Raw genomic sequence first — 26,570 nt, 5'->3', positions numbered from 1 at the left:
GAAAGAAACCTACTTGGAAAAGAAGATAGTGGATGGATTTATTCTCATATTAGTTGTTAAAATAAAAGATTATATGTGCTTTGTATATATTTATTTATAATTAACCTTTCCTAAACTTCTTTTTCATAGTCTTCTTGTTACCACCAATTTTTTTCCGGAACATTGTATTCTTCCTTTCTTTATTATATATCCTCTTTTTCATAACTGATTTTAATTCTCTTCTTTCCTTTTGCCTGTCATTATCATTATTCTTAATAAAGAATAATAATCCATCTAAAATAAAAATAAAAAACGTTCTGTACAGTTGTTTAAAACAAGAAATACTAAAAAAATTGTCAATTATACAATCTTTTGTCACCTTTCAACCTGTCGTCTGCGGGTGAAAAAAATAGCTTTTCCCTCCAGACAATCTTGGGTTCAATTTTTTCCTCAACAATTCTTTCAGAATTGTTTTTACTTGTATTGTCTTCCTCATTTTCTGACTCTGAAGAGTCATATACAAAGGGATTCTTTTCACTAGGTTCCAGTGGATTTTTAACTTTTGATACCTTTGTACTTTGTAAAGGAATATAATTTGAGTCTTCTTCTTGAGCTTCTGGATAGATAAAATAAAAACATGTAAAAAAACTAATTACTATAAACTCGATTAGTCGAAATATTCGTTCGCAGTAAATTTTAAAATTATGTAGCATTTATTACCTATTTACTAGTGACCTGCGTCTATCCATATTTTTACACAATAAGTAATAACCGACATATCATATACTTAAGCCTTCTACGAAACATACTGCATTCTATGGTATAATTATTATTCCGATCCGTTCAGAAGTTTTCGCAGCTTATTTTCAATATGGGAAATAAAGTGAAACACGTCACGAGAACTAAAAAACGTTCATATAAAACAAACGCCCAACATATGAGCGATATTAAGAAGTAAGGGAAATTTTTTATTACTAAATATTTACTTTTATACCAATAAAACGATGAATTTTGTCGTTTTGGACGTTTGACGGACGGATGTCAGTTCGGATAAGTTCAGTTTTTTCGCTTATAGTTTTAACTGTTACAGTAGCGTAATTGGTAGAGGTATGTATTTCAAATTCAGTGTAAGCGGGTTCTCCCGGGAACGTGATGTTGTATTGTTTTAAATTTTGCTTTTATATTTGAAATATTACGGGGTATCATTACATAGTATAAAACAAAGTCGCTTCCCGCTGTCTGTATGCTTAGATCTTTAAAACTACGCAACGGATTTTGATGCGGTTTTCTTTCGTAAATAGAATGATTCCAGAGGAAGGTTAATATGTATAATACAGTAGAGGAACACTGATAGTTTTTGCACCCGTGCGAAGCCGGGGCGGGTCGCTAGTATTTAAAATAACATTAAATACTCACTAAAAAAACTAAAAAAGTCGTTAGAAAAATAATTATTTTTAAAGGAGAAAGAAAGTTTTATTGGTGGTTAATTTTATATAAATTTACCCCGTAGTATTTTAAACAATTAATAAAAAAGCAAAAATTAAAACATCATGTTCCAAGAATCGAACCCTCGTAGGCTGATTTGCAAATCCATACTTCAACCAATTACGCTACAGCTGCAATTATGATTACTATCAAAAAGACTAAACGTGTGCGAACTGACATCCGTCCGTCAAACGCCCAAATTTCTTTCGCACCATTTATTAAAATGCTTGGGCGTAATCTAGCTAAACGTTGAATTTATGGGCGTCGGCGTCGTCGCTAAATGGCGTTTAAATATGTGCGTGCGTTCTTGAAGGGCACTTAACTCTTGTAGTCGCCTTAAATATCAACCATAATTATAAAATAAAAGAAACTATAAAATATATAAACCTTCTTTTGTGTTGTCCTGCTTTGTAAACAAACTTCTCAAACTAAAGGAATTTGGCTGTGTAATAGCTTCTTTTAGAGTATCGCTTATTTTATAAAATTGTTCCTTTGATACCTCAACCTTTTCTACCACTGGGTCAGGCTGTGGCTCTAATTCTTCTTTATCTTCAACATCTTTAGATTTTTTCTTTTTCGATTTTTTTACTGACTCATGTTTTGTTTCTACGGGTGCTAAGTATTTTGCATGCTCTGGTTGCAATGGGTCATATCTCAACATTCCCAGTTTAGCTCTAAAATAAAACTTAACAATTTACAATCTTTCTTTGACATTTTTTTACCTAATTAGTATAAGAATTCGATTACTTTTAAAGAAAAATCATTAATGGCAATTATTGTTTTTACATAACAGTTAACATTGTTCTAAAATAAGACAACAATAATGCAAATTGTTTTTAAAAATATTAAAGACAAATTTATCAACTGAAACTATTCAAAGCAAGCCAGGATTTGTGTTTAGGGCGTGTAATGTATATTTTTATAGATCAAGTCATTCCATTAAAAAGTAACACATTATGAAGTATCTTATTAGGTACCTATTTAAGATCAGATATTATTTTATATATATTTAGATAACTACAGTGAAAAACTCATAACTAATGTTTTTGACCAGTGGTTGCCACACTTTTTCGGCCAAAGGCCACATAAGGCTTGTAGATAGCCTTCCGGGCACCATGCCAAATGGGCAGTGGTCGATTCGATCACTTACAGTGGCATGCAAAAGTTTCAGGTCACCCTGTTTTTTCCATATAATTGACAAAATATTTTTTTCTTTCACTTGTTCGTTGTTCGAGTTGTTTTAGAGTACGAAAATAAAGATTATAACATCAATAATTATATAATATATATATTGTACTACGGGAATGAGTTTCGGCAGTGTGCAAAAGTATTGGGCCCCCACAATTCACGAATTTGCCGAATCTTAGTATGCAAGATTTTTTGACATTTTCTTTCTTATAGTTTTCTAAATACGCTATGCAATAGGAATGTATAAATAATACTCTCATTTCTGCCTCAATGTCGAATTTTTTTTACAATAAAATCTGAAATACGCAAACATTAAGGTAATAATAATAATAAAAATAAAAACTCTTTATTGTACAACAAGAATGAGCAAAACTACAAAAATAATAACAGGAGAAAAGTACAAAAGGCGGCCTTATCGCTAATGAGCGATCTCTTCCAGGCAACCTTTGGGTAGAGGAAATGGTATATATGTAGACAGTTTAGGTGTACAGTTTTACCTAAACATATACTATATATTTAGACAAATAAATAATGTAAAAAAATAAAATTAAAATATAAAATTAAAATAAAGTATATGTACGTACATGGCATATATAAATGTAAAGTTGTAATAGACATACATAGACCTATATAAAGTTAATGAATAATGTGATAAGATTCAAAGTGAGGACAGGAGATAATATGTGACTAGATAGAAGGATTAAAATTGAAGCAAATATGTCACACCACAAGAATTTTATTGGCGTGTCTACATGGCTCTACTCGGCCTTCTACAAAGTTGCTATGAAAGACTTCAACACAAAAGTGGGAGTACAAGACCGCGAAGGTTTGGACTTTTTTATCATTAAATCCTTTTTCAAAAGAACCCAGAAATATCCCAGTGGCTAATATGTTTAACACCGGCAGAGATCATTGGCTACTGCGTGAGGTGTCTTTAGATTAAGAGCCGTCCAATTATCTAAGCTCAAAATTTGACTATTTATCAGCATAATTTCGTTACAAAAAAAATAACCCTAACCTATCTAACTTAAAAATGACGGCTCTTAATCTAAAGAGTAGCCCTTCGTGGCACTGTAAATATATGCATAAGCAAAGAGCGAGCCCGCTTGATAAACCCTGCCCTCATACAAATACTGACCCGAGTACTATTATTTATTATGAGCAGTTCCAACAGGCACTACAATATATAATAAATTCACTGGAGACTACTAGCAACGTGGACGAGATGACCACTGACATGGTGAGGATGGTGAGGATGGTGACTCTCACAAGACTCTCAGTTCTTGGAACTTTCTACAGATGAAATCAGAGCACTCTTTCTCTCAAAACCTTGGATCTAGTGAAATGGGGATGCTTCAATTCTTCTCTGCGCTCTTTTCAGAAGGCTCATTTCAACGTCAGAAACCTCCGCTGCTTAAATATAATAATAATATCTCAATGCGGGAGCGACGACCGAATTCAAGATCAATGAAAACTTTTTGATCAACAAAAAGACTTTTTTTTAAATGAAGCGAGCTAATTGTTATTGGTCGTCAATAAATAACAACTACCAAATATAACAAAAAATACGAATAGGAATCATAATCATAATTGAACATATCATACTTTTTTTATCATTTTTTTTTTATCATTGAATCATAAGTGAACAAACACTGCCATTATCGTTCTATTTAGGTAGTTATCATATTTAAATTCAGCTGCGGGCCACACAAAAACAGCCCAAAAGCAATGCCTTAAACTGTGGTACAACTTACTTTATTTTATTTGTTGTATCACGTTGCTTAGTTTTAATAGTAACACCAAGTACATCCTGGAGTATGTCAAGCTGTTTTGATTTCTCGTCAACTTGCCCTACTTGGATTTCCTCTGATATCTCCAAGTCATCTTCCTTTTCACTTACCGAATCTTCTTCAATAAACCTCTCATCTAGCACAAAACGCTTATCCGATTTGTACCTGGACTGTAAATCTAAAACCTAAAGCAAAAATTAACACATTTTAATAAAGCACTGCTTTTTTATCTAATACTAATATTAAAATGAGGTAAAATTAGTTTCTTAATATACTCCTAGGTTTGTAAAGAGCTAATCTCTAGAACTACTAAGTGGATTGATAGTTCTTTCAGTAGTAGCAAGCTACATTATATCTGTGCAGCATAGGCTATATTTTATTTCCACAATAGTAAGTTTTTAGTTTACATTAATAAAACAAAACCAAAAAAAAAAGCACCACTGAACAATTTTATCTTTTTACAATGGCGGTTGGCTCACCAATAGTTAAATGACTTGAATGAATGAATAATTGTGTCTTACTTTTTGTCCTTTTTTGCCCTCGAATTGCTTTTTGATTTCAAAATTGATCTCCTCATCGCTATCGTCATCTTCAAATAAATTTTTATTTTTAATTTCTATCATACTGTCACCATTAGTCGTAACATTATTTTGTATTGAACTGTCTTCTTCTGTGTCAGAAAAAATTACCTTTTTGTTTGGTTTTTTATCCTGAAAAATTTTATTACAATTTTAATATGTTTTATTTTTTATATCCTATTTATTTATACCTAGTCAACTTTATTGAAACCAATATTTGTTTTGTCACTTACTATACTTATAAGGCCAGATTTAATAATGTTCTTCTTTTCATTAAACTCTTGCCTCTTTTTTTTCATTGATTCTAATCGCTTTTTGTCAGAATTTTGTTTTTTAAAATCATTTTCATAAATATCTTTTCCTTCCTCAATGTCAATAAATTTTCTCTTGTTAACATTTGGTTTTTGAATGATAGAAAAATTATTGTTTATTGAATTGGTTTGTGTTTGTTCAACCTGTAAGAATTTGGAATTTTATTAGTTTAATCAAAAAGAAAAACAAATGTTAAATATTTTATTCTATTATTTATATCTTACTTCTTTATTCTCACTTTTTTGTGATTGTTCTCTCTCTCGTTGTAACCTTTCCAAAAAACTCTCACGAGCTCTTGTCACATACAATCTATATCCTTGAAAATCTTCATTAGAAAAATATTTTATACCTTAAACAAGTAAAATTTATTATATTTGTGTAAATTTCGTATTTTTTTTTTTTAATTTTGTAGGCATCTGTAATTTGGTCCAATTTGGGAGATAGGGTAGTTTTTATCTTAATTATTGATCTCAATAGTTGTTATTGCAAATTAAATGTTTATTATAATGCTGTTTGGTTACAACAGTAAGAATACTGCCAACCCCTTTCTATATATATTATTTTGATATCTGTAATAATTATATTTAAGAAAAAAAATAAGGCGGTACGAAGTTCGACAGGTCAGTTAGTATATATATTATATATATATATATATATATACACTAGCTATGCCCCCGACTTAATCCATGTGGAATTTAACATAAATGTTATTGTTCAGTTCGCAAGTTATAAAATAAAAATATTTCTAGAATAAAAGTATCCTAAGTTACTCCTTATTACATCAGCTATCAGCCCGTAAAAGTCCCATCAAAATCGGTCCAGCAGTTTCAGAGATTAGTCGGAACAGACAGACAGACAAAAATTGAAAAAAATGTTATTTTGATATATCTACTGTGTAAACATCGATATGCATTTAGTAAAAAGCGGTTATTTTAATATTACAAAGAGGCACTCCAATTTTATTTATTTATATACATTAATTAATAATGTCAATATGATTCACTACATAAATAAACCATACCACACAAACAACCTGAAACCAACCATAATTGCAGGATAATACACAAATAAGTATGGTATTCCTAGAGTAAAATTTTTGAATTTTCATTGTAAAGGTTAACATATTCTGAGAAACTGATTGTCTCTGAATGAATCCTAGATATGTATCTGATCAACTCATCAATGAGAGTATATATTTATTGTGTTTTTTGTATTTCAATTGTTTTCCTTAATATATATATATATGTAGTAATATGACAAAATCAAATAACATATGCTAACAGTGTATTTTTGTGACTGTGTTATTATATATATATATATATATATATACTCAATAATAACATGTTGAGCATATGTTATTTGATTTTGTCATATTACTACATTTTCATCAAACATAACTCACATGATTCCACATTAAAATTAGATGCAGATATTGTCACGAAGGCAAAAGTCTTTTTGTCACTTTCAACGCCAGGTTTAGTTTTTAAATCAAAATTGATTACATTTCCATACAAAGAAAACGTATCACATAGAGCTTTCTCGTCGAAATTATCTGGTAAATTACCAACGAATAAACGGGTGCTTAAAGCCATTTTTACGCTCAAGTTTATTACAGTAATGATATAAAATTTGTTGTTAATTTTTTAATTTCTGTTAAATAACTTTTAATTGACCCATTTATACACAAGTTATTTCGCGGTTTCGCCTGTGTCACGTGGAAAGTATTAAATTTTTAAGGATAATTTTTAACCCGACAGTCAGCATGCGTTAAAATCAAAGAGTATATAAGTAAAGAGGTGTCACTCCATAGACACGGTCGAGCTCCGGGTTCAAGGTTTTGCTATACTTCAAGTACCAACTTTGTGGTTGAGCTCTATTTTTTTCGTTAAATTGGTAATAATGAAGCATAGTGTTGTTGCTGTTATCCTACCGGAAATCGATAGTAGTGGTAAAGGTCGATAAATTAGTCGATAAATTAGTCGATAAAGTTATCGATACTTTTTGAGCACAGGGTTCTTAATTTTATAAATTTTATTTAAAAATAAAAGGTTTTTTGTATATATATAATGTATATTTAAAACTTCTTGGTATATACTACACTACTACTAAATTTCTTGGTACTACTACACTTAAACAGCGAAAAAAAATCTACATTTTAAACAAAAATGAAGGTAATTGTTACAATTAAACATTACAAACATAATTATTATTTTGCCCTGATCACTAGTGTCTCGGTAGACATCACCTATCTATTATGTCATCGGCTTTATAAAATAAATATTACAACAAATTATTTAACGTAATGTTCCTAGTGTAGGCCGAGAGGAAAAAAAGCCGGACAAAACTCTCGGTAGTCTTTTCAAATTTAAAGTTGTTATACAAAAAAGTTACATTATTGAAGGCATGTCGATCACAACAGCTAACAAACAAATTTTATATTTTCGTAAACATACTGCGATACATCCCACAGCTCTCAGCACATTCTAGGCCTCTTTCTTCAAGTAGGAGAAGGATCGGAGCTTAATCCACCATTACAAAACAAATTAAATAGTAATTATCAAACAATAACAAACACTTTTACAAAACAAATTAAATAATAACAACTATTAATTATCAAACAATAACAAACAAAATGATTTAAAACATAAAAAACATGTTAACAAAACAAATTCTTAATTATTAAGATATTAATTAATATTTAATTATAACATAGATGATTTACAAACATAACATAAACTTCTTTATAAAACAAATTAAAATCAATAAATATAATATCTTATAACATAGATGATTTACAAGCATAAACTTATTTACAAAACAAATTAAAATAAATATATATAATATCTTATAACATAGATGATTTACAAGCATAACATAAACTTATTTATAAAACAAATTAAAATCAATAAATATGAATAAATGTAATACAAATCTTATAACATAGATGATTTACAAACATAACATAAACTTCTTTATAAAACAAATTAAAATAAATAAATATAAATAAATAAATATCTTTTTTTTCTTTTTTCTTTTTCTTTGATATGTATTATTTCTGTTTTTGGTGTACAATAAAGTGTATTATTATTATTATTATTATTATTATTATCTTATAACAGACACACAGTCATATATTCCTATGTTAAGCAACTTAATGCTTGTGTTACAGGTAACAACTGACTGTACATTTTTTGAAATAAATAAACAGAAATAAAAAATATATAAATATATAAATACACGTAGTACATTCAATCTCAGGCGGGAATCGAAACTGCAACCCGTGGAACAGTAAGTAACAATAACAAAAAAGATGATTTAAAAGCATAACAAACATTTACAAAACAAATTAAATAGTTTCTAATAGTAATTGTCAGCCAATAACAAAAAAGATGATTTTAAAGCATAAAAAAAATATTAACAAAACAACTTAAATAGTAACAAATAGTAATTATCAAAAATTAACAAACAACATGATTTAACACTTAACGTAGCATAGTCACAAAAAAATCAACTCTTAAAAAGTGATACAAATGAAATGATCTCGCAAAACAGTAATTATCAATCAATAACAACCAAGGCGATGAATTTGACATATTCACAAAAATCTAAAATTTTTAAACGTTACATATGTAACGATCCGACATACAGTAAATAACAAACAAACATAACATATATATACAGATATTATCTAAGTAAAAACAATTCTGAAAAGCGTTATATATTGATCCTAGGCATACAGATAAAAAACATAATGATTTACAAACATAATAAGAACATATTTAGAGTAATCTTCTAAATTCTTATTTTAGTATTATTAAATGTTTGTAGTAGGTAATTCCATAAAATACTACCGATTTTAAAAATTCTTTCACGGGATGCTACAATTCCATGTACGCCATTTAATGGTATGTGGATAAACGAACAGCGGATTATGGGAGAAAACGAAATAGCGAAAATCGCGTAATCTATGTGGGCGAAGCCACAGCGGAATTTTTTTTTTTGTTTCTAAGCTAAAATATACACATTTAAAAACTTGGAAAACAAAAAACATTGCAAAGACATTAGATGTCAAGAAGAACTGCCAATATGTATGTTTTCTACAAACATTGTTTTATAGTACTGACAAAATAAATATAAATATTCAACAATCTTAAAAATTGTTATCTAAGCTTTGTCTTGATCACATTATTCTAATTGTATATTTTTGTCTTTACATGATTTTCTAATGAATAATAAACAAAGATTATGAATTAATTGATTTGTTTTTTTTCTATAAAATGCTCATTACTTAATTGCAAACTAGTCTACTGCTTTATATTTTTAATTTGTAAGTCCTGAGATATAATAGCTTTCAAATGAATTTGGCTCTTGTTTACAAAATGACATAAAGGTTTAGAAGGAAAGCACAATGAGCTCGAATCTTTCCACCATTCTTTAAAACTAATATAATTGTTTAAGTCGTCTACTGGTTTATCAACTTTTAACGAATCTTTACATTTCTGACATTTCGTTCTATCTAATAATTTTGCAGCTAAATAACCACTAACATATACTACTGGCTGCTCCAAAAAGTTACATAAATCATTTTCATATAGAAAGAAATCGATTTCATTGGGCAAAGACAAAACAGGATAAACTATCTCATCAACAACTTGAATGTCATCATTATTATTTCTATTAGGCATGTCAGTGCGGACCCTGCTAATATCGTTATAAGCTACAAACAATTTATTAGTGTCTTCCTCACAGTTCGCATTTCGACTGCCAAACGCTTTAAGCTTAATTTAGTTTGAGTCAAATGACTCAGCAGGATCTTCTCACGTTCAGTTAATGTAGAATCTGAAATTTAAAAAAAATCCTGTTATTATATATACATTTTTTTGTTGAAAGTATACAATATTATGTATAATGTGATCTATTCCTTTAATTTCATAAATTTTACTTAAATATAATATTATAAAATAATTTATTGCTTTTATTATATTAAGATACATTTATTATTTTTATTTCAATATTAAACAACGCTAATATTGATATATTTTATTAGTGATCGTTACAGTTTAATATGTATTTAATTTTACTTTAAATAATAACACAAGTATACGACAAAGGAATGCCCATTGCATGATACAATTGGAATCATTGAATGTAATTATTATTTTTTTCCCTTTTTCTTCAATTTACTTGAAATATTATAACAATAATATATAATCACGTATTTGATTACTAAGAAAAGAGCTATATCTAAATAAATTATTTTGTCATTCTATTTTTTAAACTATACTATACTTTAATAGTATTATATCGAATATATATAAATGTATAAAATATAGATAAATGAAACTATGTTAAACATTAATGTTAATGCATATTTAACAAAACTAAGCAAACTTTTGATTTATAAAATGTAAATTATTGAAGCAGTATAATTAAAAATTGATTTGACTCTCATATGCTTGATATTAGTCAAATGTGTACCGGGCTATTCATAGGTATAATGAAATAAATAATTTTCCCATAGAAAGAGTGAGTGCTTCTATTAATAACTGGCCTCAACTTTTAAGTGTATTGCAGCCAATGCAGACCACTTCGGATTAGCTTTATTTTCATAGAATTATATTAATGTATTAAACTAACACACTGTAATAGTAATAAATGTTATGTGCAACAGAATGTTTTTTTTTTTTTCTTTATAACAATATTCAGGACATATATATTGGCATTATATATTGGCCTGCAGTGTGTATATATATATATATATATTATGGATAGATACTAACTACTACTATTTACATAGTCTACCACATAACTACATTAATAACTACCACAACTAATTCCCTTGTAGTTGAAGTTGTAAAGTATGATTTGAAAATAATTTCAATAAAAATAATTTAAAAAGGAGTGGGCTACAAAGAACTATACTGAATTACGTTCTGTGCTACATTAAAAGATTGTTGAAAATTATACCTCTATTTCTATTAGGTTTTCCCACAATTCTTTCATAGTTGCGAACAGGAACTTTAACATTTTCTACTGATTCATTCTGGGAAACTGTAATTACATTGATAAAAGTGAACAATAATAAATAAATATCTTTAACACATACACACGGTTGTCTTTTCCTAAGGTAAGCAACTTAACACTTGTTTTATAGACAACAACCAACATGCATATATATGTATATATATGTATATATGTGTATATATATATATATGTATATATATTATATATATAAATTATAACATAATTATGTATAGTAATACACCCAGACTCAGGCAGGAATCGAACCTACAACCCCCGGAGCAGAAAATAGAACCAGCACAACTGGAATAACAGGCTACTCATCTAAATGTATAAAATTCAATTTTGAGACAAATAAACATTTAAAAAAAAATTAATACATAAAAATGTTTTAGTTGCTTATAATTATCTATGTAGTAACATATACAGTTAGAGAAATATTTTATATAATAAAGTGAACTTGTGTCATAAAATTAAATGCTAATTAGCTATATGCTTATAGTAGACATGTTACTTGTTAATGTTTTATGTAATCAAAAATGTGAAATTTTCATTTGTTATTCTTACCTAGTGTTTTTTCAAAAGTAAGTCCTTGTGGTGGCTGCGAAGTAGAGGGCAAAGGGAGAAAGCTGTATTCAGCATCTGAAAAATAGTAGTACAATATCTAAATATATCTAGTATCTATTACTTGTTAATTTTTTTTTTTACATTTTCCATTATTTACTCACACTTAAATTATCTGAATTTTATTTTCTACTAGCTTCTACCCGCAACTTTGTCCATGTGGAATAGTTACTTTGGGCTAGCTGGGGAAGGTCTTAGAAGGAAAAAATCCAATTTTGAAACATTCTTCATTGGTGGTCCACTCTTATTGGTCTTTGCGTGATAATATATAGCCTATAGCCCTAGCCTTCCTTGATAAATGGGCTATCAAATACTGAAAAAAAATTCAAATTGGTCCAGTAAGTCCAGAGATTAGCGCGTTCAAGAAAACAAACTCTTCAGCTTTATACTAATAGTATAGATTTGATATGAAATTATTTTTATTTTAAAATTAAAGTTAATGATTACTTATCTTGTTATATAGAAGATGAAAATGATTATTTTCCAAAGGTGTTATTCATAATCATTTTATAGAAAAATAAAACTAAAAATCTTATACTGCATTGGATCATTTGTATCATATGTTGTGAATCGTTGCATTTATGTGTTAAAAGATATTAAAGATTCTCAGAAAGTGTTTTACATATATCTCTAGTTTTATCAACGATATGTATATCAATCAGCCTTAGATATCTGATATCTAAGGGCCAATATTATCTAGGTAAATGTATAAATAATAAATTAAATATATGTCAGATGATTTTTTTAGAACATTGACTAACAATAATCTATTATATGATATTTATTACAACTGAGATTGTACTGCCATTATCAGTACAAAATATATTTAAAAATTATCTTTTTCTATATAGTACAATTGTGAACATTTGTATGGCTTTTATATAATCTCATCTTTATTTTTTTTTAAATTTCCAGTACATACTTAGTAAGACAGAGTTTTTGAAACAACAAGACATTGTTTTCAAGAAAACTTTTTGTCACTTATTAAAAATGTATAAGACTTGCAACAGCAAGTTATTAAAATTATAAGTAAGTTCATTTAATTAACAATAAAAATCTTAATTTTATCCATCATTAAAAATATATTACATAACCAAACATGAACTAACAAGATGCTGTACCTCTTAAAAACACTTGTTACTTCTAACAACATAACATAAATAAATATAATATAATAAAGTAGTTTACTCACTTTTAGATAAAATATTTTCATTCCATTGCACATTCTCTGAATTTGTTATATCTTGAAAACTAGAAAATAAAAAAGAATTTATCATAAACATCAATTAGCATATTATGAACCAGAAATAAAGCTAGACAAATAGCTAAACAAGAACACTGAGAAAAAATAATTGTAATGTAATTTATAATTATCATAAACATATAAAAAAAATTTGCACCTTTCAAGACTTGAGATTTTTCTTTTTCTTCACCATATAAAGGAAAATCTACCAAAAGACTAGAAGACATCCAATGGTTGTGGCAAATTTAATGTTGGAATAGCATTTTTAATTAATCTATTGCCCTTTGTATTAAAATAATTTTTTTCAAAGTGATATCCACACAAATATTTAATTTCATGCAATTTTTTAACGGGTATGTTGACCAACCAAGAATGACACCTGAGAGTAGAATTTTAATCGTCAATTTAAATTAAAAGTTTAAATTTTACATAGTCTACAACTAGTTTTCTAGTATACATAAGTATGTATAATAATTTAATGTTACTTTATTACTACAGTTAGCTATTTACTGTTATAAAGATTTAAAGTAGAATTTATTTAAATATTGTATTGTTCTATAGTTAACACCACAGAGCATAGTAATATTTACACTAACCGATCTGGATCAAGTGGAAACTTCTTCAAAAATACATTGGCTCCAGTCCAGGGGTCCTCTTTAGACCACAAATAGTACATTTTTGATATCTCACATTACGTTTCACTGTATTTTCTAAAGGAATGAAAACAGAAAAATATAGTATTAGTAATAAAAATATAGGTATAACTATAAAATACTATTATTTTCTGTTGATATGGATATTAAGAACTTATTTTCAAAAGCAAAATTACTTCGTTCGACCAAAAAGACCAATGATTCAGGTTCAAATACAAACCCATAGTAAATCCCTAGAAGCGACGAATAATATTCTCACAATAAAGTATTAGGGCTCAGAAAATATATATGCAGAAAAAACTAAAAATCCAAAATTCCGGGCGTGGTTACTCGATGGTTGCAATATAATATGGCGGTTAGGAAATAATTGTTCGAGTCAAAATTTGACAATTACGACGTTTCCGACGTTTAAATTTTTTCATTTTGACGTACAATTTTGCCAATTTATTTAAAAATTCAAGTTTGGTATACAAAGTATAGCAAAAAAAGTGTCGCCCTACTGTTAAAATGTGATATTGACACTTGACTTTACTGTTTGCGCATACTTCACACTTGACCATAAATTATACTCAATTGACAGTTGTTTTTTAAATTCCCACAACACGTTTTGGTGAATGCCAACTTTGACCTACCTGGATCACGGATTTTAACCCCACTTTTTTCGATATTTGATTTTTTTTTATTTTTAATTATTTGCTCGATTTCAAAAATTGTTTGTTGGTCTTTTATTTATTTATAATTAATTAAACAAATGTTCACCCTTTTTTTACCCAGAGGATATCCCTAACGGATGCCTCCAGCCCGGGGGAGCTGGAGGGTATGTCCGATTCGCACGGACTAAAAGCTCTAGGGTGTTCCTTCGACATGCCTGAGCGGAATCATGGGGACGCGGTTGGACTTCCGCGATACCGCTAGCGGTTGCTTTTTTATTTCCGCGAAAACGCTATCAGCCATTTTGGTGACGTAATATGGTTAATAACAAAAGTCGTGTATGACGTATGTAAAACCGAACTCGTTCAATACGTCAAAAGTTCAATACCTTATACATATACTCTTTGTCGTTCAACATTAACAGCTACAAATATTTGGTGTTTTTGTGTAAAATAATGAATTACAATAGCTATCGTGTATAAATACTAGCATTAAAAAAAACTATTAAGTCTTAATTTGGCAGTAACATAAGGAATCAAACATAACATAACACTTTCTAACATTATTTTTCAAATTAGGTATACCTGGCACTACATAAAAAAACAGTATAATATTACAAGTAATACTTACAAAGATATTTAAACATTGTGAAATTCGACAGAACAGAAGTCTGGGTTACATGCAAAAAACTTTCCAACCATCATTGAATCAATTTTTGGCAGATTCGTACTATCTGTTTTTACAAAACCTTTTTGCATTTTAATAAATAAATAGCTACAAATGAAATGCACTAATGAAAGAGCACAACTACTTAATACTCCTTGAAGTTAAAGTTGATAGATATGTACCTAGCTGTTTACAGCACTGACAGAATTTTGTTATTGTACGTATGACGTCATACCATGGTGGGTCGTGTTTTAGGTCACCTAATATACAGATTAAAATATACGACTTTTAATTTCATTATATTAATACAATAATGTGCTTTTATGATTCCAATCAGAATAAAATAAGAATCGTGCCAAACCAGAACCAAAACTGCCTTGGCCGCGTTCGCTCCGGACGTTTTATACACATCAGAATGAATCGAGTAATAGAATGAGTGAAGGTTCATGAAGTTGGCACCCAGAATTATGAATTTATAATTTATGATAATTTCGTTTTATTTTATCGTCTGCGCGTTAAAATTTATGAAAAAAAGGATCAATAACATTTGTTTGCGCGTGTCCTCGTTTTTGAGAAAAATCAAAATCAACATTGGGTGCTACAACGCCTCGTACTCACTGTCACGAAGCTATACTATCCGCGGGTGACATAAGCTATATTACATTTTCAAAAAAATTAGGAAACAAAAAAAAATTTGAAATTTTTCTTAAATATCCGTGCGAAGCCGACGCGAGATTCTAGTTTAGTTATAAAAAGAGAAGTATGATCACGTGACCAATAAAGAAAATCTGTTGCAGTGTGGCTTGACTTATTGAGCGTGTAATAAATCGAATGAAAATACTCAAGACTTGGCCTAAAGGTTTAGATACCTGGCCATAAACTCCAAAAAAAAAAACTTATTGGGTGTGTTCCACTAAATGCCCGCCATGTAACCGCGCATGGATTGGAGTAAAACGTTAATTCAATATGGATTCGCGTAGTGGAACGCAATGATCATTTCCCGATAAAAAAATATTAAAATATTAATAATTTTTTGTTGAGATAATATAGCTGATTAATTCTTTCGCGTGCCATCTGCGCGTGTTATGCGTAATCGATATGTATAAATTAAAATATTAAATATTGCCATTTTTAAGCCAAAAGTGGATTTCATTTTTGGGTGCTGGCGTTGTAGCACCCAATTTTGATTTTGATTTTTCTCAAAAACGAGGACACGCGCAAACAAATGTTACTGATCCTTTTTTCATAAATTTTAACGCGCAGACGATTAAATAAAACGAAATTATCATAAATTATAAATTCATAATCTTCTTCTTCTCAGTCGTTCACTCTTGACAGAGTGGTCGTGGTTGACGACGATTCATTAGCTAAAGCAGCCCCCGCTATACGTCTCCACTTGATGCGGTTTTCAGCGTCTCGAGAACTCTGGACTATGGAGGTCTGTGTCGCAGCTTGAAATTCATAATTCTGGGTGCCAACTTTATGAACCTAATGAGTGAGGGTAGGTGAGTATCGAACGATGTGCGAAGTGGCGTGATTATTGCTGTTGCTTATAAATCTCTTACTAATTACCTACGACAGCATAGGTGCCGACATATACAAATCTTTTTCTATTTATACTTTTAGTATAGTTTAGTATCACTAATTTTTTTAAATACTACTTTTAAGTTTATGGTCCTGATGATAGGTGGTTATCATAGCCTATGAAAGCTTGCAACGTTAAAAAAATATTGATATTTCTGTCAATATATCGTAATGTTCTATCGATACTTTGCGATATATCGTACAAATATATCGATTTATCGTAAATGATTTGTATTTAACTAGTCAATAATATTGAATACTAGCTGACCCGGCGAACTTCGTATCGCCTAACACAAACTTTATCGTATGGTATTAAAGTTCAAATTGACTTTTAGGTATTATCACAAATCTTTTGTATTGGAGTATAGAAAAGTGTTGTTTTTAGACTTTTTCAGGAAATTTAAATTTTTTTTTTAGAATTTTTCTCTCCGTAAGAACCATCCTCGTACTTCAAGGAATATTTTGAAAAAAGAATTAGCGAAATCGGTCTAACCGTTCTCGAGTTTTGCGCTTAGCAACACATTCAGCGACTCATTTTTATATTATAGATTAGATAGGGTTTAGGTTAATAAGAGTAAAACAGAGTGCATAAAAAATCAACTTTATGCATTTATAAATATTATTATATAAGTTTTATTTATTTATTTTTTATATTACAACCTGAAAATAATTTACATGAATATTAATAATTGGTTATTGGTGGTTGGTAATATTGGTGGTGGTGGTATTAATAATTAGTTAAGAATAGTATATAGTATACTTAACTAATTAATATTATTATATTACTTCTTAACTAATTATTAATTGAAAATACAAAAAAAAAAATTAAAAAAAAAACAAAAAGCCAACTGTCACCTATCCAAGTACCTGATGCTGCCGCGTTACCGGTCGCTCAAATTTCACCCCACATACGCATATAGAAGTTTCACTTCGCCTCCGCAGCTTCGGCTTTTTGGTCGCCATCTGCGGCTAGTCTCAGCCGCTCCGGCTCACCCGGGTTTCTACCTTTTGGTACGCAAGTGCGAAGGGACTGCACCGTCCAAAGCGCTGGAGACTCACGTGACGATATTTTAATACACAAATTTATTTTTCAAAAATAATAATTAGGAATTTAATTATTTTTACTTACTTACTTCAGCCTACGCAGTCCACTGCTGGACATAGGCCTCCCTAAGTTCGTGCCAGACATCCCAGTCTTCCGCAATCCTCATCCAGCCTACACCGGCAATCTTACGTAGATCGTCGGTCCAACGGGCCAGAGGACGTCCCACACTGCGTTTGCCAAGACGCGGTCTCCACTCTAGGACCCGTCTACTCCAACGGCCATCAGTCCTGCGACACAGATGACCAACCCACTGCCACTTCAACTTGCTAAATGACTCGGTGCTGTATTATGTTCTGTCTTAGCTATAGTACCTTAATATCTATACTTATTATAAAAATAAGTCCCCCGGCCGCGTCTTTCTGTCCTCCTGTCTGTCCTCCTGTCTGTCTGAACGCGATAAACTCGAAAACTACTGAACGGATTTTTATACGGTTTTCAACAATAGAAAGAGTAATTCTTGAGGAAGGTTTAGGTATATAATTTATTATGCTTTTATGTAAATTAGCTGAAATACGGCGACAAATGTTGAAGAGGTCGCAAAAAATCTCGCCAAATGGGAACTTTCCACGCGAACGCCGCGTAAACTAGCAAAGATACAGTTAAGTAATGTACTAGAGAATTCAAAATCTATAAAAATGCTACAAAAAAGTCCGCGATAGCATATCTCTATCTCTTACGGTTGACTTACAATAACCACTTTTATGTTAACATTTTTAATTAAAAACATTACGTTATTTTCAAAGCTATTTTCTTTAGTTCGGTATTAATCCTTATCCAAATGAATATATTAGTTAGCTTAGTCATTTAATGCAGATTAAAATTGCTCTTTACACTAAATCAATCAGATGAATAGTTTTTGAGATATCGTTGTTAGAAGTAATTAGTAGCGAAACATTTTTAATGCTTGGCGAGCATTGAGATGCCTACGGCGAGTCCATCCCCTCTGCCCCGCATCGCTCGACCGCCTGCTCAAGCTATATAAACCGGGCGATGTAGCGCGCGATCCGCCATAGTAAACAGACTTTGGTAGCAACTGAACGCATTGCGTATATCGACTGTCATCGGCTTACTACGGGTATTGCTGTTCGGCATTAAATCTTGCTATTGGTTCCTATTATTATGCTATTGTTAGTTTTAATTAATTATTTTCATACTTAGTAGGTGGTGTAAGAAACCTTTCAGTTTACTTTCTTCTTTTCGTTTGGTTATTTCGTTACTTTTTAAATAACCAAGTACCTTACTTTTCCGTACTTGGTTGCTATAAATAGATTTTTGTAAATAATTTTCGTGAGTCTATTTAAGTTCATGTATATTCCTTAATTAATTATTTTCATACTTAGTAGGTGGTGTAAGAAACCTTTCAGTTTACTTTCTTCTTTTCGTTTGGTTCTTTCGTTACTTTTTAAATAACCAAGTACTTTACTTTTCCGTACTTAGTTGTTATAAATAGATTTTTGTAAATAATTTTCGTGAGTCTATTTAAGTTCATGTATATTACTTTTTTGTTACTTGGGTGTTGTAGGGAAGTTGTTGTAAATAAATATTATTTAGATTCATTAAACTGTTTCTATTAAGTACCTCTTTATTCAATTTCTTATTAAACTTAGGTAGATAATCATGCCGAGAAGAAGGCCAAATATAGGACGCAGTACGTCTGCTGCTAAAAGACTTCGTTTGAATCGGAATAGTGAAAATAATGAAGAGAGAGAACTGCGTTTATCATTGGACCGTGAAAGACATATTTCGCAAAGACTGCGAGAGTCTTCTGCGGAACGTAACGCACGTTTGTCGTTGGATCGTGAAAGACAGGTTTCACAAAGACTGCGCGAATCCTCTGCTGAACGTAACGTACGTTTGTCGTTGGACCGTGAAAGGTATGTTTCGCAAAGACTGCGTGAATCCTCGGCAGAACGTGATTTACGTTTGTCGTTGGATCGTGAAAGACATGTTTCACAAAAACTGCGTGAATCCTCTGCTGAACGTAACGTACGTTTGTCGTTGGACCGTGAAAGACATGTTTTACAAAGACTGCGCGAATCCTCTGCTGAACGTAACGTACGTTTGTCGTTGGATCGTGAAAGGTATGTTTCGCAAAGACTGCGCGAATCCTCGGCGGAACGTGATGTACGTTTGTCGTTAGATCGTGAAAGACATGTTTCACAAAGACTGCGTGAATCCTCTGCTGAACGTAACGTACGTTTGTCGTTGGACCGTGAAAGACATGTTTCACAAAGACTGCGCGAATCCTCTGCTGAACGTAACGTACGTTTGTCGTTGGGCCGTGAAAGGTATGTTTCGCAAAGACTGCGCGAATCCTCGGCGGAACGTGATTTACGTTTGTCGTTGGATCGCGAAAGACATGTTTCTCAGAGGCTACGCGAATCCTCTGCTGAACGTAACCTACGTTTATCTTTAGATCGTGATAGACACAATGCTTTAATGGAAACTGAAACATCTGAGAGAAGACAACTCCGACTACAAAACGATCGTATTCGGCACATAAATTTTAGGAATAATATGCCAACTAATGGAACACAAAATAATAATAGATGGTCCAATAAAGAGTACTCGGCAATGAATTACAGTACAACAATTGATTATCAAAATTATCGTATCGTTTGTATAGGTTCTCCTTCCATTGTTTGTCAATACTGTTCGGCACTGAGATGGAAAGATGAGTCAAAAGGTTTATGTTGTTCAAATGGTAAGGTAAAATTAGATGAAATAGGTGCTCCACCTGAACCTTTAAATTCTCTACTTGATGAAAGTCATCCAAAGCATACAGAATTTATGCGTCATATTCGGCGGTATAATAATGCGTTCCAGATGACTTCATTCAAAAGTCAACGAGTAGTTGAAAACGGCTTCATGCCAACATTTAAAGTCCAGGGCCAGGTTTACCACCTTGCAGGTAGTCTTCTTCCACAAGTTCCTGACGACCATAAGTTTTTGCAGATATATTTTATTTCCGATCCTGAAGTTCAAGCAACGACTCGATGTAATATTAGTAATAGTAATTCAAGAACACCACTTGATAACTCTATAGTCAGGTCATTGCAAAACATGTTGCATTTGCATAATAGATACGTACAATCTTTTAAAACTGCAATGGAAAGTATCTCTCTCGATGTTCCAGATTACAATGTAGTAATTCATGCCAGCAGGGTACCTGACGGTGAACACCGTGGACGGTATAATGCTCCTTCTACCAGTGAAGTAGCAGTTGTCATTGCTGGACAACAATTTGACAAAAGGGATATCGTTCTTCGAAGCCGCGACGAAAATCTCCACAAAATTTCCGAACTACATCGTTCATATGACAGTCTTCAATATCCATTGATGTTTTGTCGAGGTGAAGACGGATACACAATTGATATTCCCCAAGTTAATCCTTCTACAGGAGACAGAGTACAGAAGAAAGTTTCATGTATGAATTATTATTGCTATCGTTTAATGGAACGCCATAATCATTATAATGATTTACTAAGGTACGGAATGTTACTGAATCAATATGTTGTAGATCAGTATGCTAAACTAGAATCAGAAAGTTTAGCTTTTATACGAAATAACCAAACACAATTACGCGCAGAAAATTATATACACTTACAGGATGCTTTACATTCTAATGGACACACGACAAACAATATTGGGCAGCTGGTAATATTACCGTCATCTTTTACTGGCGGACCAAGATACTTACACGAAAAAACTCAAGATGCCATGACCTATGTCAGGAATTACGGGAAACCTGACCTCTTCATTACTATGACCTGTAATCCTAATTGGAAAGAAATAAAAGATAATTGTTGTATAAGAGTTTCGACGATGATATGATATACCTAATCATCGTATTTTTAAAAACAGACAAACAAGTTATACATAAAAATACCAAAATCGTCATAGGTTTGCCTATAATATTTAAGAAGTTCCTGCGATTTCACCAGGATCCCATCATCAGATCCTAACTGGACAATGGGACCACCTGCATACGCACCATATATTAAAAAACATCCCTACGAATTGAGAACCTCCTCCATTTTTGAAGTCCGAAATCCACACGGGCGAAGCTGCGGGCGGAAGCTATCTATATAAATAAAAATGAATGTTGTTAAGCGCATAACTCGAGAATGGCTCGGCTAATTTATTTTTTTGTATGTTCCTTAAGGCCCACGGAAGGTGTTAATACAAAAAAAAATTTACTATTGACAGAACGAAGTCTGTCCGGGCAGCTAGTTATGGAATAAATATGAATACGGACCGAATACAACATATACAGTGACGTGCAAAAGTTTCGAGCCATCCTGATTTTAACATATAATTGATAAAATATTTATTCCTTCATTCGTTAAACATTTGAGCAGTTTAAAGACACCGAGATATCTATACATATAATAAAATGGTAGGAAAGTCAAAACTGTACATTGAATATTTTCTTTTAAAGAATACTTGAGGTGTGATTTACAATCGATACCATAGCCAAAAATATAGTTTTTAGAATTTTTGTCTGTTTGTCTGTATGTATGTCCGGGATAAACTCAAAAAGTACGGCATGGATTTACTTCAAATTTGGCACGAATATTATTAAGAAGTCGGGTCAACATATAGGCTACATATTATCACACTATCACCTACGGGGAACGAGCAGTGCACCTTTATGTCTTCAACGTGTTCTGTAACAACGTGTAATCTAACGTCGCATATTTGAATGTTGTTGTTATTATGTTAATAACCATGTCATAAGCTAGCTTCACACTACAAATAAAGACATTCTGTAGTATATTTAGTATCAGCATTGCACCCGTGCGAAGCCGGCGCGGGTCGCTAGTAGATAATAACATCATATACTATTTATTTTTTTTTGGCATGTTTTGTATGTACCACGGTATGGTAGTATAATACTGTATTATATATAATTATTGATGTTAAAATCTTTATTTTAGCACTCTCAAACAATGTGAAAGAAAAACATATTTTGTAAATTATATGGGAAAAACCGGGTAAGACCAAAATAGTGTCCACGAGTCAAAGGCACAAGTTATTATTATTATTCTTGAAATGTCTGCCTTGCGGATTTGCTAATATCAGAGTATTTAAACTTTGCTTTATTTGGAGTTATAGTAAGAGTACAAGTTCGGTTCCAATTCCCGTGAGTTTGCCTGAAAGAAAAGTTAACTTGCCTAAGACACAAACACACAAATATATATAAATATATAATCGTAAACATGTACTTGGAATAGTTAACTTTTGTTAGATATGTCCATCCTGTTATAGTTTTATATTGTTAGTTTCAATGAAAGTGCATAAAGAAGTTATATAGGGGAGAAAACACACCTTAATAAGGATTTTAGGTCAGTAGGACGTGGAATCTCAAGGGGAAGAGCATCATACAAAGAGAATCGTAATTTAGGACAAGAAAAAAATATATGTTCTGGAGTGCCTTTGTCTAAACCACATTCACAAATAGAGGAGTCTTTAATTCGTATTTTGGCCAGAAATACAGGTGTACATGAGTGGCCCAACCTTAGACGACATATAGTTGAGGTAACGTCTTTGCTTGCATCGTGATATTTAATAAACCACGGCTTGACTAATAGTGATTCTTGGATGTTAGCATACCGTAAAACATGGCAACTTTAACCTTGAGCGTTGACTTTGCAAAGTTGGGTATTTTTTGAAAAACTCGACACATAGCTAATTTGTCTGTAGTTTGAAGTATTTTTATGTCTGTGATAGAAACTTAATCATTTTTCTGACACATTAAGTGCTGTAATATCACCGATGTTACTTCAGTTGCCTGTAAGAACTTGTACAAGTTGGTAGTGTTTTTTCGCGGGCAAAAACCAGTACAAAAACTTTGCCAAAAAGTAATAGTTGCAGTTAGAGCAGGTAAATATTTTTTTTTTTGCCACCGTTAGTATATATGAAATGATTAATATACATTAAAATTATACACAATAAATCTTATAAAATCATAAAATACGTTGGTGGGCAAAGTCACATACACGATTCTGAAACATTGTTGACGACATTGCCCACCAAATTTTTCCCCGTAGGGTTGTCTCCTGTAACTAATTTTTAAAGAATATGGAACAAAACGTACCCACCTCGTAGCAAATTTAAATTGGTACCATTAGAAAGGTCTTTAAAAATATATATTTTGTTGTATGGGAGCAATTTTGTAGCTTGCGGGGGAAAAAAGATATTCGATTTTGAAAATACCAATAATCCTTTAGTAAAATCCCCACGCAGATTTGACGTTTGTGCGATTTTATCCGTTAGTTACTTCGAACTATTATGCGCTAGCATCGGTGTCCTTGTTAGCATTAAGTATGTGTGTGCACGCATCGAAACCCAAAAGACGTTGCTTTCGCCATCAGTACGATAGAATCTACAGCTCGAGCCCGATCATGCACTTCCTGCGCATGGAAGGATTCACCGACTCCCGAATCCCAGCAGAACAGGACCGGACCCTGTACCTGTCTTTCACTCAAAAGGAGGAGAAGGCGTTGATGAGTCGGAGATACGGTACCGGGGAGGGGTCGAGAATCATGACAATCCACGAGGCGCAGGGACAGACGAGTGAAAAAGTCATTGTTGTCCAGACGAGGTCGGAGAGGCTCCGAATCCATGACAGTGTCTCGCATGCGGAGGTTGCGGTGACTAGACACACAAACAGTCTATTACACCGACGACAAGGGTGACGCGATCTGTCACTTCGTCAAAAAGGCGGTGAAGGCAAACCGAAAACCTCGAGCACAGCCTCAAAATGGCGATCCATAATAGGGATGCTTGCGTTATGGAGGATGTACTCGCGAAGCTGGCAGTGGATGCGGTTTAAGAAAAATGAGTGGAGACGTTGTCAATGCGATGAAGCGACATTAATAATATATTATATAGAAATAGAAGTTAGTAAATAGGCATGTTTCCTATATATTCATGGCTTTTATTTTCTATTAAATCATAAAGTTTAACAAAATTTTTGTACTACATGAAAAAGTCGTCAAGACTTGTGTTTGAGACTATTCTTTTAATTATGTTAACGTTAAGCCAAAATCAATGTATAGGACTATAGGTACTAAATTACAGTGTCCTCAAGTAATGTCGCAAAATATGAAAGCACATCTCGAATGTATTTTGTGTGAAAAATCCATAAAACTACTATTTCTTTCAAATTTCTCGCTGTAACTGTCTTGGCACATTTAAAATTATTTTGTGATCGTATGTAAAGTTAGTTAATTATAAGTCCGAACCAAAATTATCTCAGTTATCGTAATCTTTGTTTAAGTTTAATTCGATCTCAATTGTAACTTTTGTTCCTAGAGCTTAAATAAATTAATATAAAATTACTATTGTCAAAATAAACAAATTTAAATAACAATTAAAGACGTATTAAATAAATATAAATATAAATCTTTATTACCATGACACTATTCAATTGTACTTATCTATCGGCATCTGCAAATGCTAAATACGGAATATCTGATTCGTATCTTGTAAAGTGTTTTTTTTTAAATCATAACTTACCTATATTATTTACCTATGTTACACTTTCATCAATAAAATATTTCACATTAAAAAGTTTCGCAATTTAAAAAAATGTTTAAAATTTAAAAAGTGTATGTTGCATTTATTTAATGGTGACAGCCCTTGGACATTGATCATTAATATAAGAAAAATGTTCTAGAGGGCTTTTTGACTTTGCCCACTCAATTTTGAATAACAACAAATATGTTCATTGATCTCATAATTTGATACTTTACTACATTGCCCTGTACTTATATTTAGCTATTTTTAAAATAATGATACGACTTGTAATTTTAGAAATATTTCAAGTTGGCAAAGTTGCCAAGAACCTATGATTTTTTGCCCAACACTTATAATTGTATTTTTTACCAACATGCATACATTTTTCAGGATAGTTTAAGTAATAAATATCGAAACATGAACATATAGTATTGTGTGGTACAAACACAATATTAAATATATTTGCTTTTTCCAAAATAACTCAACTAATGCAAAAATATATTGATTTTTAGGGCAAAGTAGCCATGTTTTACGGTAGTACTTCCCTTTAATGAATTTTATTATTGTTGTCTTAATTTTGAACAATGTTAACTGATATGTATAATAAAAACAATAATTGCCATTGATGATTTTTACTAATTAGGTAAACAAATGTCAAAGAAAGATTGTAAATTGTTAGGTTTTATTTCATAGCTAAACTGGGATTGTTGAGATATGGCCCATTGCAACCAGAGCATGCAAATACTTAGCACATGTAAAAACAAAACAAGAGTCAGTAAAAAAATCGAAAAAGAAGAAATCTAAACATCTAAAGATCTTGAAGATAAAGAAGAATTAGAGCCACAGCCTGACCCAGTGGTAGAAAAAGTTCAGGTATTAAAGGAACAATTTTACAAAATAAGCGATACTCTAAACGAAGGTATTACACAGCCAAAGTCCTTTAGTTTGAGAAGTTTGTTTACAAAAGAGGACAACATAAAAGAAGGTTAGGTAGGAACATTTTATGGTTTCTTTTGTTTTATAAATATGATTGATAGGCTAAGATCTAGATTAGGTAAAACCGAATTTCGGGACCGTGGGGGGATGGGGGGGGGAGAGGGTGGGGAACGCTACCCCTGGTACCACTGTCACACCTCGGAACCCCTTGGTTATGGAGATATCCATGGT

At 31.5% G+C, this 26,570-nt stretch overlaps 2 protein-coding genes across 3 annotated transcripts; both read right to left on the bottom strand.

Moving 5' to 3' along the window:
* Positions 1 to 76: 76 nt before the first annotated feature.
* LOC123661370 (nucleolar protein 8) lies at positions 77 to 6,962 on the bottom strand. The gene is made up of 8 exons (XM_045596336.1): positions 6,735 to 6,962; positions 5,557 to 5,681; positions 5,254 to 5,475; positions 4,964 to 5,152; positions 4,407 to 4,627; positions 1,852 to 2,138; positions 359 to 595; positions 77 to 273 (listed from the first exon to the last, which is right to left on the bottom strand). Exons 1-8 carry the CDS (start codon positions 6,922 to 6,924, stop codon positions 101 to 103), a joined length of 1,644 nt encoding a protein of 547 aa, XP_045452292.1. The 5' UTR covers positions 6,925 to 6,962; the 3' UTR covers positions 77 to 100.
* A 2,400-nt stretch (positions 6,963 to 9,362) lies between these two features.
* LOC123661930 lies at positions 9,363 to 24,575 on the bottom strand. 2 transcript variants are annotated; one of them, XM_045596862.1, is made up of 6 exons: positions 14,094 to 14,205; positions 13,817 to 13,930; positions 13,170 to 13,228; positions 11,921 to 11,995; positions 11,300 to 11,383; positions 9,363 to 10,171 (listed from the first exon to the last, which is right to left on the bottom strand). In XM_045596862.1, the coding sequence occupies exons 2-6, from the start codon at positions 13,894 to 13,896 to the stop codon at positions 10,050 to 10,052; spliced, it is 420 nt and encodes a 139-aa protein (XP_045452818.1). In that variant the 5' UTR covers positions 13,897 to 13,930; positions 14,094 to 14,205; the 3' UTR covers positions 9,363 to 10,049. The 2 variants fall into 2 exon arrangements, 1 of the variants encoding a protein (XP_045452818.1); XR_006744412.1 differs by lacking the exons at positions 9,363 to 10,171; positions 11,300 to 11,383; positions 11,921 to 11,995; positions 13,170 to 13,228 and adding exons at positions 13,587 to 13,599; positions 15,109 to 15,114; positions 15,793 to 15,803; positions 24,566 to 24,575 and having other exon boundaries at positions 14,094 to 14,372.
* Between the last annotated feature and the right edge of the window lie 1,995 nt (positions 24,576 to 26,570).

Source organism: Melitaea cinxia, chromosome 17 (assembly GCF_905220565.1).
Source record: "Melitaea cinxia chromosome 17, ilMelCinx1.1, whole genome shotgun sequence".
Classification (NCBI taxonomy): domain Eukaryota; kingdom Metazoa; phylum Arthropoda; class Insecta; order Lepidoptera; family Nymphalidae; genus Melitaea; species Melitaea cinxia.
The sequence above is the reverse complement of the archived record's forward strand: the minus strand, read 5'-3'. Positions and strand labels throughout refer to the sequence as shown.